General features: G+C 47.5%; 1 protein-coding gene across 2 annotated transcripts in view; it reads right to left on the reverse strand.

The window, feature by feature from the left end:
• JAKMIP1 (janus kinase and microtubule interacting protein 1) overlaps positions 1-13,183 on the reverse strand; it is an 85,124-nt gene that overhangs the window by 48,882 nt on the left and 23,059 nt on the right. For both annotated transcript variants that reach the window (XM_023519305.1, XM_012811632.1), the window contains 4 exons: positions 9,318-9,527; positions 5,596-5,715; positions 2,233-2,379; positions 1,229-1,369 (listed from right to left, as the gene is read on the reverse strand). In XM_023519305.1, coding sequence (XP_023375073.1) covers positions 1,229-1,369; positions 2,233-2,379; positions 5,596-5,715; positions 9,318-9,527 — 618 coding nt within the window. The remainder of the gene's footprint in view (positions 1-1,228; positions 1,370-2,232; positions 2,380-5,595; positions 5,716-9,317; positions 9,528-13,183) is intronic.

Genomic DNA, 13,183 nt, shown 5'->3' on the forward strand with positions numbered 1-13,183 from the left:
CCTCCATTTTTTAAATCATCAGTTTCTTCCTTTGCTACGTGGAGCTAGTAGGAAGGAAGAAACAAGAGATTGTGGGCACCTGGTGGTTACTGCAGCAAAAAGACCATCAGCACAGCAGCAGGAGCAGCAGCATTTTGCTCCCTAAACCCAGGGAGTGCTCCTCTTCCTAGTCACATCCTCCTCTCATGTCAGCAGGGACAGACATGGTGTGGCCGCTGCCTGTGGTCTTCTCTTCCTGTTCCTGCTGCCTGTGGTCTTCTCTTCCTGCTCCTGACTGACACTGCTATCTTTTTATCCCCTAGTCTTGATTTGGTTTATGATTCTTCTGATTTTATTGTCATTTTACTGGTTATATTTTTTCATCTTAAGTTGCATCATATCTTTTATGTAATGGAGCAAAGATGGATGGACAAATGCATGCACAGATAGGTGGAAAAAAGAATGGAAGAACCTATAGAGAGAAAGGTGGGAGAGAGGGAGGGAGAGAGGAAGGGAAGGGGATTTAAAGAGGGAGAGAGAGACAGAGGCAGGCAAAGTGAATGTGACAATTACCATCAAAGGCTTTCTAGAACTTTGATTCCTGGCTTCTCTACTCTTCGAAGACTCAAGTATGGATCATCAACCCCTTCTTGGGCAAGGAGACCACACCCTGCGCCTAAGATCCACTGCAGGTGTTCCGAGGCTGGTGCCTAAGCTCCCTTCACAGAGAGCTCCAGAACTCTCTGGATATTCTGATCACCTACTAAGGGCACGCTTACTCCCCCTTAACAGGTGCACACCCCACATAGACATCTAGGAAATACACACAGCCTTAGTAAGCTCTGCAAATTCTAGTCTCATTACAGGTTTAGGTCATGATCTGCAGCTGCTAAGCTGGAAAGACAATCAGAGCCTTCACAGAGACAGACTGTGCACGCTCTGTAAAGACCAGAAGACCAGTTCCTAAAACTGAGGCTGCTTTCTAAGCACAGCAAACCAGGGAGAAGCTATGAGAAAAAGAGTAGCCATGGAAACCGTCCCTGGGCACCAGTGATCTCCTTTAAAGGAAGCCGAGGCAGCCCCACGGCAGAGGAAGCAGGAATGTGCTCCAAGATGACCTGGCAAATGCCAAGGTCAGTTCTGCCTGATCCTGGCGTAGTTTATCAGCATTGCCCAGAGCCCCAATGCCTGTTCTTGTCACATGGCACCCCTCATGCCCAGATTGGTCCCGCCAGCCGAGCAGACGCACCAGTGACAGGTCGTCGATGACATGCTGCTGCTCCAGCACCTGCAGCCTCAGGAACTCGATCTCCTGCTCATCCCTTGTTAGGCTGAGATCGTTCAAGGAGGTGTGCCGCTTCAGAGACACCTGGGCCGACAGCTTCTCCTTCTGCAGCAGGGGAGGAGCGCACTGCAGGGAGGTCCCTCAACAGCGCCCGTCAGGGACTGCAGTGGACGGGGGCTCGGGAGTGTGGGGTGGAAGGAGCTTGGGAGGAGGGAAGGGAAGACAGCTGCCTGCCCCCCAGAGGGAGGAGTAGTCAGGGCTGGCTGTGTGCACTGCTGAGAGGAAGGGGTGGGTAGGGTCTGGGGTGGAAGATGACTCTGAAATGAGCTTTGAGAGCTTGGAGGGGAAGGCAGGGAGGAGAGGACTCCCCAAAGCAGTGATTACAGGCTCACACTGGCACCCGGATGGCACAGAGCAGGGCAGTGCTCTCAGCCCTTTGGTCTTCTCAGCGGTAAAGGAGTATAAACTATCAACTCTGAGACACCCGCCCTGACCACAGAGGCCAGTCATCCTGGCTGGAGATAAAAACCCCTTACGTGAAGCACCCACAGCAGCAGTGTCACTGCTTCCCCAGCTGACTGCCCACTATGAGCCCCGTGTCCCACGAGGCCTTTGATGCCATCATTTCATCCTGCTCATAATCCTGCATGTTGATATTTTCATTCCCATGTTATAGAAGAAGAAAAAGAGGATCAGAGAGAACAAGAGATTCCTTAATCACAGTCATAGTGACCTGACTGCTCCAGGCACAGCTGCCCACAGCACAGCCCATTCTAGAGGAGTGGACAGGGGAGTCCTGGACAAGTGCTGAGGGAAAGGAGAGTGAGACAGTGGACACAGCACAGGCCCCTAAGGCCTCCTAGGTGGCCTTCAGGTGGCCCTCAGAGCCTGTGGCCAGGAGTTTCGGGCTGGAGGATCCAGGGCAGAGCCAAGAGGCAGGGCTGGGCTTGGGGGGCGGCCCCGCTCACCATTTCCACGTTTTCCCTCGTGAGGTTCTTGACCTTCTCCTCCATCCTCTGGATGCTCTGCAGCAGATCCTCATTCTTCTTGCTCATTCGCTTGTTCTTCTCCACCAGGGGCTTCAGCTGGACCTCAGTCTCACGCGAGCGTTTCAGCTGTGATGGGAAGAGAACGTGGAAGGTCACACAACTCCAAGACCTGATGGAGACCACAGAGTCGGGCAGATTCAACCCTGGCCTCCCTTCCACCAGACCTGCCTGCACAGCACAAACATCAAAAAGACCACACAGACCTGCTTCCCAGTGTGGCGCCTCACTGGCGTCTCGCTGGGCCCACGTAAGGCGAGACGCGTAGGCCGCAGCTCAGAGGGGGAGGCCACAGATCTCAGGTGGCCTGGCTGGCACATGGCCTGTATCCACTGTCCCACTCTCTTTTCCCTCAGGGCATCACCCCCAGAGGCCATAGATCACACACAGAAAGATCAGTCCAGCTACCTGCCTCCTCCTGGCTCCTGTTCCCCCCCGTGCCAAATCAGTGGGCAGCTACACACCCTGACAACACCTGAGCCTTGGGACCTGACAGGGTGCCAAGCTCAGGGTTGGGGACACGGGGATCTATCATGTCTGCCGTCTCCCTAGATCAGCCACATGTCCTTCCCAGCCACTGGGAACCTGGGAGGCCTCCTGGTGCCGGCCCCACGCTGGGCATTGGGTCAAGGGGCAACATGACAGGGATGCCTATCCAAACAGACAGGAAAGGTGGCCATGACCTGCCACAGAGGCAACACCACGCTCGGGAGAAGAAGCCACAAGCCCAGAGGTTCACAGGAGGAAAGAGCAGGGGATGGGGGGTGAGCAGGAGCTGGCAGAGCCAGCTGTAGAGAGCGGGCATTTGGTCTCCAGCACCAGCACCGGGGGCTTGGACATAGGAGACATCTGTCATTAGGTCTGCCTTCTAGAAGAATCTACTGCTTGGACTGCTGTTTGGTGGCCAGAGCAGTGAGACAGAGAGTGGAGGAAGACAGGGAGGAGGAACTGGGGGAAACATGTAAGTAGAGGCACCCACAGCTTTGTCTTCTGAGGACAGTGTCCTTGGAGACACATTCATTTTTTAGCGGCAAGACCATGGGTAAATTCTTAGCTTTAGTTTCCTAATCTGTAGCATGAGAATGATCATAGCTCCTGCCTCCTAGATTTGTGGTAAGAATGAAGTGCATAGCGGTAGTCTTCACTGGGTTATTTTAGGGACAAAAATGAGAAACAATTTAAGAATCCATCAGTATTACAACAACCACAAGAATAACCAGCGCATATGAATAGTGCTGCCACGAGCCTGAAACAGCATGTTTCTCTCTCATTAACTCTCCCACCGCCCCAGGAGGGGCACCATCCCCGCTACACAAAGAGTCTGTGCCCAAAGAGACAGGCAATGTGCTCAAAGTCACAAAGAAAGCACTAGAACCCAGAACCAAACACAAGGGACTGACTCTGGAGTCTCCAGGCTGTAAAAGTCAAGGTAAAATATTCTGATGGTACCAGCTGAAATGTAAAAGGTACCACATGACTCCATCACTGCACTAGAAATGGAAATCAAAGTTCAAGTTAGTAAACACAGGTATGCGTCTTCTACGTGTCATTGTTTATAACAGCAAAGACGACCTTGAATAGCCACCATGAGGGGAATGGTTGAAAAAACCATGGGACAGCCACCCAGTGGAGGACAGTGAGGCCTGTAAAAAGACACAGGCACTCATGTGTTGGGGGGAGTGCTGTCCCTGAATTAAGTGATAAAAGCAAGTGGCAGAACAATGCAAAGAGGAACAATGCAAAAACCTCATTATGTAACCACAAGATAAAACAAAAAGGTCTCTTGGCAGGTGTTGATATGTGCATATTAATATAAGCATTAAAAAATACAAAAACTACCCCAACTAACAATAGTTATCTCATGATTTAAGACTGAGGCCAAGTGCAAAGGCTGAAGTCTGTAATCCCAGTACTTTGGGAGGGTAAGGCAAGAGGATCTCCTGAAGCCAGGAGTTCAAGACCATACTGAGCAACAGTCTCTACAAAAAAATTAAAAAAAAATTAGCTGAGTACAGTGGTGGGTGCCTATAATCCTATATATACATACACACACACACACACACACACACACACACATATATATATCCTCATTACTTATACATATCCTATATATAAGTCCTCATTACTCATGAGCCTAAGGCAAGAAGATTGATCACTGGAGCCCAGTTCAAGGTTGCAGTGAGCTATGATAGTGCCACTGCACTCCAGCCTGGGTAACAGAGTGAGACTCTGTCTCTAAAAAGAAAAAAAAATTGAAGCACTGGCAAATTTATCAATTTCTACTTTTACCTACATCAGTGCAGTCTGAATTGTTTCCAGCAGCCTGTGTTTCCCCCAATCTTCTCAGTAAACTATTATGCAACTCAAGTATTTTTTTAGCTCATGAGTATTTAAATAAAAAGTGAAGACATAATATTATATGTAGAGGCTGATTAAAGTCGTATAAAATATGCCTGTAAAAATACTAGAGGGAAATAAATTTATTTTGATCCTGTCAAAACATGAAGTACTCATTTTTTCAAATATTGTGTAGATATACTTCCCTTAATAAAAATGATTAGAATAAACATAAAAATTATGAGGCATTTCTCAAGAAGTTTATGAATCAACTAACTGCTACATACAAATTAGTTTAGCTTTTTATCTTTGAAACTTAAACATATTCATGAAATTGTTATTTATAATGGACATTTATTTTTTAACCAAAAATCCATGCTCATTATTTTAAAAATTAGATGTGTATAAAGTTTTATGCAAAAGAAAATAAACAGATAAGCAAAAATTAAAATTACCCATAATCACACCACCTAAAAGAGCAACTTCCAGTCTCCAGGACGAGGATGATGACAATGTATTTTTGTTCTATATCTGCTTTTATCATTTAAGTTACTGTGAATAAAGCTCCACGTCAATTAAATACAGTCTACAGTATCAATCTGAATAGAATAGAATTCATTGTATAAATCTTCCACAATTACTCTGACCAATGCGTTAATATTGAACAATTGTCTTATTTTTGATTTTAGGGTGCTATGACATTGCAATGACCATCCTTTCCACACTTGTCACAGAACTCCAATTGCTTGCTAAGGATAAAGTCCTGCAGAAATAAAGGGCAGTAACAGATTTCTTCAATAAGCACCCAACAGATATTTAATCAAAACTAAATTCAGAAAGCCAGAAGGCCTCCATACAATCTTTGTGTTTGAGGCATGTTTTGTGGCCCCAGGGCCCCTGCCGTGCATCCTCTAAGGCACCATCTGGGGGGAGGGTGCTGCTGATTACCAGTTCATTCCTCTCATCTGCCAGGAGGGTATTTCTGTCTTCCAGCTTCCGTATCACTGAATTCAGTTCAGCAATTTTTAGTTGAAATCGCCTTACATCTCGCTCATCCATATGTTGATCCTAAAAAAAGGCAAGATACAAATGTACTTTGAAGAAGCTGAAATGATTCAAAGCACTCCATAGAGCCTTCTCAGAAAATCACAAAATTCACATGGCAACAAAACAGGTGAGATCGTCACTAAGGGTACCATAGGCCCCAGAGCAAGGAGGCCTGCTGCATGAAGGGGAGACTTCATCTCAGAGGCGCTGAGACTTCAGACCCCTGCGATGGTTCCCTGCAACCTCATCCCTGAGCCTCTGCCCACCCTGCATCTCTTACGAAGGCCTATCGCATGCCATTCGTGGTTCCCAGGATGTGCCAGCACATTCCTCAAGGGCAGACACTGGACTGGTCTTGCTCAACACCGAAATGCTGGTGACTAATACAGTGTCCAACATACAATTCATAACAGACACTCAAATACCAAATGAACGAATCAGTGCATTTTGCTTTGGCCTCCACTGTGTCTTTGTTAAGCGCTATGAACTAAAAATGAAATCCTAAAGCCCTCTGTTAACTGAATGGACCCCTCTCAGCCAAGCGGCTCAGAACACCTTGAAACATGATTCGATGGGGGAGGTACAGCACAATTACATGATTTTCCTTCATAAATATTCATGACTCCTCCTATAGCTTGTTGAGTATGGACATTTGACCACCCTGCTCAGGATAAAATACTGTTGCCTTTCATCTCCTCTTTAATCCAGTGTGCCTGGCTTCTGGCCATGGCTCTGCTCTCCAGCCTATTGGAATGGCCACCAGCAGGCTCCTACCTTGATGAGAAATAAAGCTCTTCTTTTTCCAAAATGTAAACCTGTTAGGTTTTTTTTGTTGTTGTTTGTTTGTTTTACTCAACGAATGGTGACCATGACGGGACCCAGAGACACCCCCCAGCATGACTGGAGGTCAATGCATCGTCTGTAGGAGCCCACTGATAGCTCAGCTGAGAGAAGCTCAGATAAGCTCCCCTGGGTTCAAGGTCTCCCGCTTTTAAGACAGATCTTAGGGACTCTGTTTCTTTCCACCCCTTCCCTTCATTTCTCTCTGGTTCCAATTCCCTCCATTTTAGAGCCCAGAGGGTACATCTTTGTCAGCCCCCGGCTGGGGGAGCTACCCCGTTTCCCCTAGTTCCGTCTATTCCAGACCCTACAGGGAATGTTTTTGTAGGTTCCAGGGTTTGGGGAGGAGACTTGGTTAGATCCAGCTGGTCCACAGCATTTATGAAGACACTAATGTTTCAGAATTTGGGGAGGACTCTGTCATAGAGGTAAATAATTATAAAAAGTTTAATTCTAAGAAAATGGTCTCTGATCCACCATGAATATTAGTGACTAACATGCTTAAAAATCTAAAAAATTCTTACAATGTTTGAAATCTAACCTAAAATGATTTATAGCTTTCCTAACCACAGCAACATTTTAGGAGACCTCTAGTTTATCTATGTGCTCAATTAAAATAAAAAGGCTATCAAACCTTACAGAATAATGAAGATAATGCTATAACTGGTGTTTAAAGTTTTCTAAATGGGATCTACTCTCTCATAGCCTCCCTTTAAGAGGGTAATCACCTCGTAAAGTTAAAAGAAACTAAAAACAGTGGCACATGATCCAAATGTTAGCCTTAGTTTTTTTGTTCTGTCTAAAAACCGCTCCATGATCCCTGCTCCTGGAACGGGGCAGGGCTGCCTTATCACTACAGTTTGCTGCTTTTCCTTCCCACTCTTGTCTATCTCCAACAACCTATAACCCAGATTTCTCCAAAACTGTCAGTTAGGCTTTTAATATGTAAACCTTTTAGCTTCAAAATAGACTAAAGAGATTAAAATGTTTTGCCCCAAGTTTCCACCTCTAAAAGTCTCAAAAGAAACATCTGCCACCTATTCTATCTGAGAACTGTTACCCACAGGGCTTCATTTATATAATAAAACCACCCTTTGGTTTTATTAGTCAACCCCCCCAAAAAACCCCTGTTTTTCTGCTTTTTCACCTTTAAAAGGACCTTTAATTTCCTGTCTTCTTCCACCTATGAGAGATGCTTGAGACTTTTTGTATATAAAGGGCTCAGACACATTAAAATATATATATACATACATATATATATATATTTTTTTTTTTTTACTTGTTCCACTCTCAATGACAAACTTATATTTTCAGTTTTAAGCCTCCAGATGCTGGCGTCCTTTTTCATTAAGGTTTTAATTATTTTTGCAAACTTCAGACTAAATCCTTGTTAATTCTTGACTATAAAAGTTAAGGAAAAACAGGTTATAATTTTCTTCATGACATTTTTATTTGACTTCTTAATGGAATAGTTCTTCTTTCCATTTTGTTACATAGACTCTTCTTTCATTGTCAAATGATTAGTGTTATTTATATCTCATTTTACTTCTAAGAGCACCAGAGTTATAATTTGATAAAACCTACACGTCTTCTTCATCTAATCCCATGGAACCTGGTCTGTTTCCATTGCCAAGGCCCTTACCACACAGACAGACCTTCCTCTCTCCAGGCCCAGGACTATTGCAGAAGAGGGTGGCATATGAAATTGCCAGGGCCAATTTAAGGAAATGAATGGTCTTAATAAAATACTTATGTTTATATAACTAATTACTACAAGTCTGTAACTAAAACCTAAACTACAGTGACTCAATACTTATAGGTAAGTCATTTTCATAACTATGTTTATGGCTTTTGGCTTTCAATTACATTGCTTAAAAGGTTGTAAGGGATTAATGAGTACCTGTCTATCCCAGTTCCGTCTGGCCCAAAATGTTCACTTGGCTATAAGCTTTAATGGCTCTAAACCTCTCCTAGGCCTAGACTGACCTAGGGCAGAGCCACTCCACATTAATGCTTAGCCATTGCTACTGCCTCTAGCATATCTAAGCCAAAAGGGGAGCCAGTGAACTAAAAATAAAATCCTAAGCCCTCTACTAACTAGAAGGACTCCTACTGGCCAAGGAGACCCCAGAACCCTTTAAAGCTGAGTTCCCAGCCAGGCCAAGATGAGAGACATAGCACAATTACATACACAGATTTCCCTTCATAAATATTCATGACTCCTGCTGAATATGTATATTTAACCACCCTACTCAGTATAATATCCATTGCTGCCTTTTGTCTTTTCTTTGAAACACGTGTGTACCTGCTCCCCAGCCTGTTGGAACGGCCACCCAGGAGGCCACTACCCTGCCTATAGAAGAAGAGAAATAAAGTTCTTCTTTTTTCCAGAGTATAAACCTCTTTAATATTTTTTTAGCTAACAGGACTGACCTATTGCCCTCATCCTTGCCTCGGCCCTACTCATCCTGCAGGACTCTGCCCTCAAAACCCTTCTTGTGCAGAGAGGGGGCCCAGCCTGCACTCCCCAGGTACTCTGCTCTGATGTCTCCATTTCTTTCTTTTCAACGGAGGAGCTCAAGGCCACGAGACGCAGAAGCAGTGAGTTCTTCATTCCTTTAGTCTCTGGCCCTGGGACATAGTGAAAAGTTAACAAATGGGGAAGACAAGAGACAGGAGTGAGGAGAGAAGGGACAGATGGGTGAAAGGGCGGATGCTGGGGAGGATGAGGGGCTGGGAGGAAGGGAGTCAGCCCTGAGGCTGTGTGCCCCCGCTGCCCTCACCTGTGTGCCCATGAGCTCCGCCATGTCCCCGATCCCTGGTGGGAGCTCCCTCTTGGGGCTGCTGTGGTGCCGCTCGGCCTCCTTGACCTGTACCAGTTGCTCATCCAAAGCCTCTTTCTGCAGAAGCAGCTTCTGGGTCTGACCCGCCTGCACGCCAAGTTCCTTCTCCAAGGCCAGAATCACACGGTCTTTTCCTTTGATCTCATCCATCTGAAAAAGAAAAAGAAGCAGCCACCAATCACAGGGGTGGGCTCTCGCACAGGGAACTCACTCCCTGCTAGGGCTTCGGTCCAGGCAGAGGTCGAAGCAGTTCCCTGGTTCTGGTCAACTGAACTGGCAAACCCAGGACTCTGGCTCTGCTCCACTGGAAGAGTTCGGATGGTTGGCCCCCCCGAATCTCACTCTGAAATCTGATCCCCAGTGTTGGAGGTGACAGGTGCTTAGATCACAGAGGGGGATCCCTCATGAACGCTGGTGCCCTTCCTCCCCAGGTGCGCAGCGAGTGCTCACTCTGGGTCAGCAGAGTGTCACTGTTGAGAGGAGCGGGAGCATCCTGCCCTCACTCTTGTTCCCTCGCTCAACATGGGACACCAGCTCCTGTTTACTTTCCACTTGGATCAGAAGCTCCGCAGACCCTCACCAGGAGCAGATGCAGCACCATGCTTCTACATGTGAGCCAAATACCAACTACCCAGCCTCAGGTCTTCCTTTATAGTAATACTAACCAGACTGAGGATCCCTCTAGGACAGAAGAAATGGGTTCCAGCAGCTAAATATTCCACCCTACACTTGTACTGACACTTACCTATGTTCATGCCTCTCTCACCTTGATGAAATAAAGTCCTGAGCCTCCTCCCACCCAGGCCTCCCTGCCTGTTCCCCCCTGCTCCTCCCACTGCCCCGTCCCCCTGCTCCTCAGCCTTCTCAGTACGTCTTGTCTCTCCTCATTTGTCTGCCCTCTCCAGTCTGGCCACAACCCCGCCCACCACCCAGACAGCTCCTGCCAGGTCTCCCCATGCTCCTGACCCACAGCTTTCTGTCCCTACCCTCGATTCCTCTGGTACCTGATGCTGCCCCCACACCCTGTGACCTTCCCCCCTCCCTCTCCCTCTGGCCACAGTGATTTCCCAATCTCTACCTTCTTTATAGACTGCCATCAGAGCCTGGGGTTCCCAAGGTTTGGGCATCTTCTCAATCCCATCCTCTCCCTGGGCAGACATGTCTCACCCACACATTAACCCCTCACACAAAGCTGCATTTCAGACGTATGCCCCCAGCCCTGATATCTCTTTGGGATCCAAAGTCACAGAACCACTGGTTGCTTGTCACCTCTGCTTGGATCTCCAAAGAACCTTGACATTTCTCTGTACAAACTTGAATTCAATCTCCAACTCAGCCCCAGTGATGTCTAGTCTAACCTTCCATGGAAGGGAGTGTCAGAGAGAAGACACAGCCTGAACGCATAGGGCCAGGTGACATCAAACAACAGAAGGAAAACTGGGCTGAGGAAGCTTCCGCCCCAGGTAGACATCCCAGTAAGGGCACTGTATAGGGTTAAACAGTATCCCCCAAATCCATGACCTTCCTGGAACTTCAGAATGTGACTTTATCTAGAAACAGGGCCATCGTAGGTGCAATTAGTTAAGATAAAGTCACACCATTTCAGGCTGGGCCCTATCACTGGCCTCCTTATAAGAGGAAAGAGAGACAGAAGGAAAAGGCCACGTGCAGATGGAGGCAGAGAAGGCACCACACAGCCACAAGCCACAGAACACCAAGTTTGCCAGGACCCCAGAGGCTAGAAGAGGCAAGGAAAGACCCTTTTCTAGGGCCTGTGGAGAAATGGTGGCCACACAACACATCTTGATTTAAATCCTGTGGCCTTCACAACTCTAAGAGAATAAATTGGTGTCACTTGTTAAGGCAGCCACTGGAAACTAATACACACACTCTTCTCAGTCGGGACACTGATGGAGTGTGTTATATTTAAGTTACTAAAGTCTGAAACTCTTAGTCCTAAATATTGTTCCTTGAATTCAGACCCAGACAGGCAGAGAATCCTGGTTAAGAACCCTGTTCTAGCAAAAGAGAGATGCACGGGTATCCCCCCTCACTTACTGTGACCTTGGGTGGGTTGGTGAGTCTGACCTCCCAGACTCAGCCTGTTTCTGTAAAATACCAGCACTTAGAGGACTGCAGAACCAACCCTGCCTGGTCACCATGGAAGGACCACAGCACAGTGCCTGGCCCACTGTAAGCATGCCATCAGTGTAATCCCTTTTAACTGGTCGTTAACATGAGGCTATCTTACTTTAAAAGCAGACCGCTAAAAACTAATAAAAAAAATCAGTGCGATTTGCACCCCCAAATTCCAGACTGGGAGGTTTTCCAGCCAAGTTCTCCAGTGCTACAGCTTTGATGGGGGAATTTCTGTCACTTGCAATCAAAAGGACAGGAAAGAAGGTTCAGGAAAGAAAAACAACCTTGACATCTAATCTACCTCTTACAGGACAGCTGTGGAGTAGATACTAATTTGTACTTCCTGGCTTGAGGAACCTTTCTTTGGAAGACAAAGGATGCTTTCTACCCTCCACCCAGGACAATCCTCTGGGCCCCAGCAGGGCCTGGAGCAGTTTGTCAAGAGCTGGTGCAGGACGTGTGCACTGTGCCCCCTGGTGGAGACCTGTACAAGTCTCCTGGGCTCCCAAAGACCCTCACTGTAGATGCCGATCCAGAAGCAGTAAGAGTGTATGTGGAAGGCATTCATTATTGGAAGCCACTCAACACATTCTGAGCTGAGTGCTGTCAACAGGAGCTGGGAGACACGGGCGAGCAGGACAGACCCAGCTGCCTGCTCTGGGAGCTTCCATACTGGAGGGGGAGGTAGATGATAAACAAAAAACAGGCAAACACTGGGGAGCTCGAAGACGACCACTACCAGGAGTAGCAGATTCACACCAGAGCAAGGGAGCCAGCAGCGGCAGTGGGACTTGCAAGTCAACAGCCCCTCCGCCAGGGTGGAGGGGTTCCAGGCTGCCCCCACCATCCTGCTCTGCACAGCCTTCCACTGGCTCCCCACAAAAAGCAGCATATCGCAAGCAGGGCTTCCCTGGGATCCCACATGCCCAACCTGGGGGAGCACCACTCCCCATTTTCCTAGTGCGTGAGAGCAGGGGGCTTAACCCCAGTCGTGGTGGAACAGGTTCCTAGAAACTGCACAGAACACACTGGAGCCGGCATCATCTAGACTGTTCTATCTCCCCAGCCAGAGTCCAGAGGTTCCAGAGGTTAAGAGACAGGCCAAGCCCACACACCTGCTGCATGGCACTCTCAAGATTTGCTGACTTGAGGCCGGGCACTGGGACTCACGCCTGGAATCCTAGCACTCCGGGAGGCCGAGGCAGGTGGATCACCTGAGTTCAGGAATTCAAGACCAGCCTGAGCAAGAGTAAGACCCTGTCTCTACTAAAAACAGAAAAACTAATCAGGTGTTGTGGCAGGTTCCTGTAGTCCCAGCTACTCAGGAAGCTGAGGCAGGAGGCTCACTTAAGCCCAGGAGTTGCTGTGAGATATGATGACACCACAGCACTCTACCCAGGGCAATAGGATGAGACTCTGTCTCAAAAAAAAAAAAAAAGAAAAAAGATTTATTGACTTTACATCTGGCTTCCCAGCTGAGCAATCCTCCACCACTCCCCACACCCCCTAGCTGCAGCATCCCGATAAAATGGTGAACCACTGACACTGAGCTTTCTGAGCTTCCAGAGCCACTCACCTGAGTGCGCAGGACTGAGCAAGCTTCCCCTTCTCCCACCCTCGCCGTCACCTGAGTGCGCAGGACTGAGCAAGCTTCCCCTTCTCCCACC

This window comes from Otolemur garnettii, unplaced genomic scaffold (assembly GCF_000181295.1).
Source record: "Otolemur garnettii isolate 467f Iridium unplaced genomic scaffold, OtoGar3 scaffold00171, whole genome shotgun sequence".
Taxonomy (NCBI): domain Eukaryota; kingdom Metazoa; phylum Chordata; class Mammalia; order Primates; family Galagidae; genus Otolemur; species Otolemur garnettii.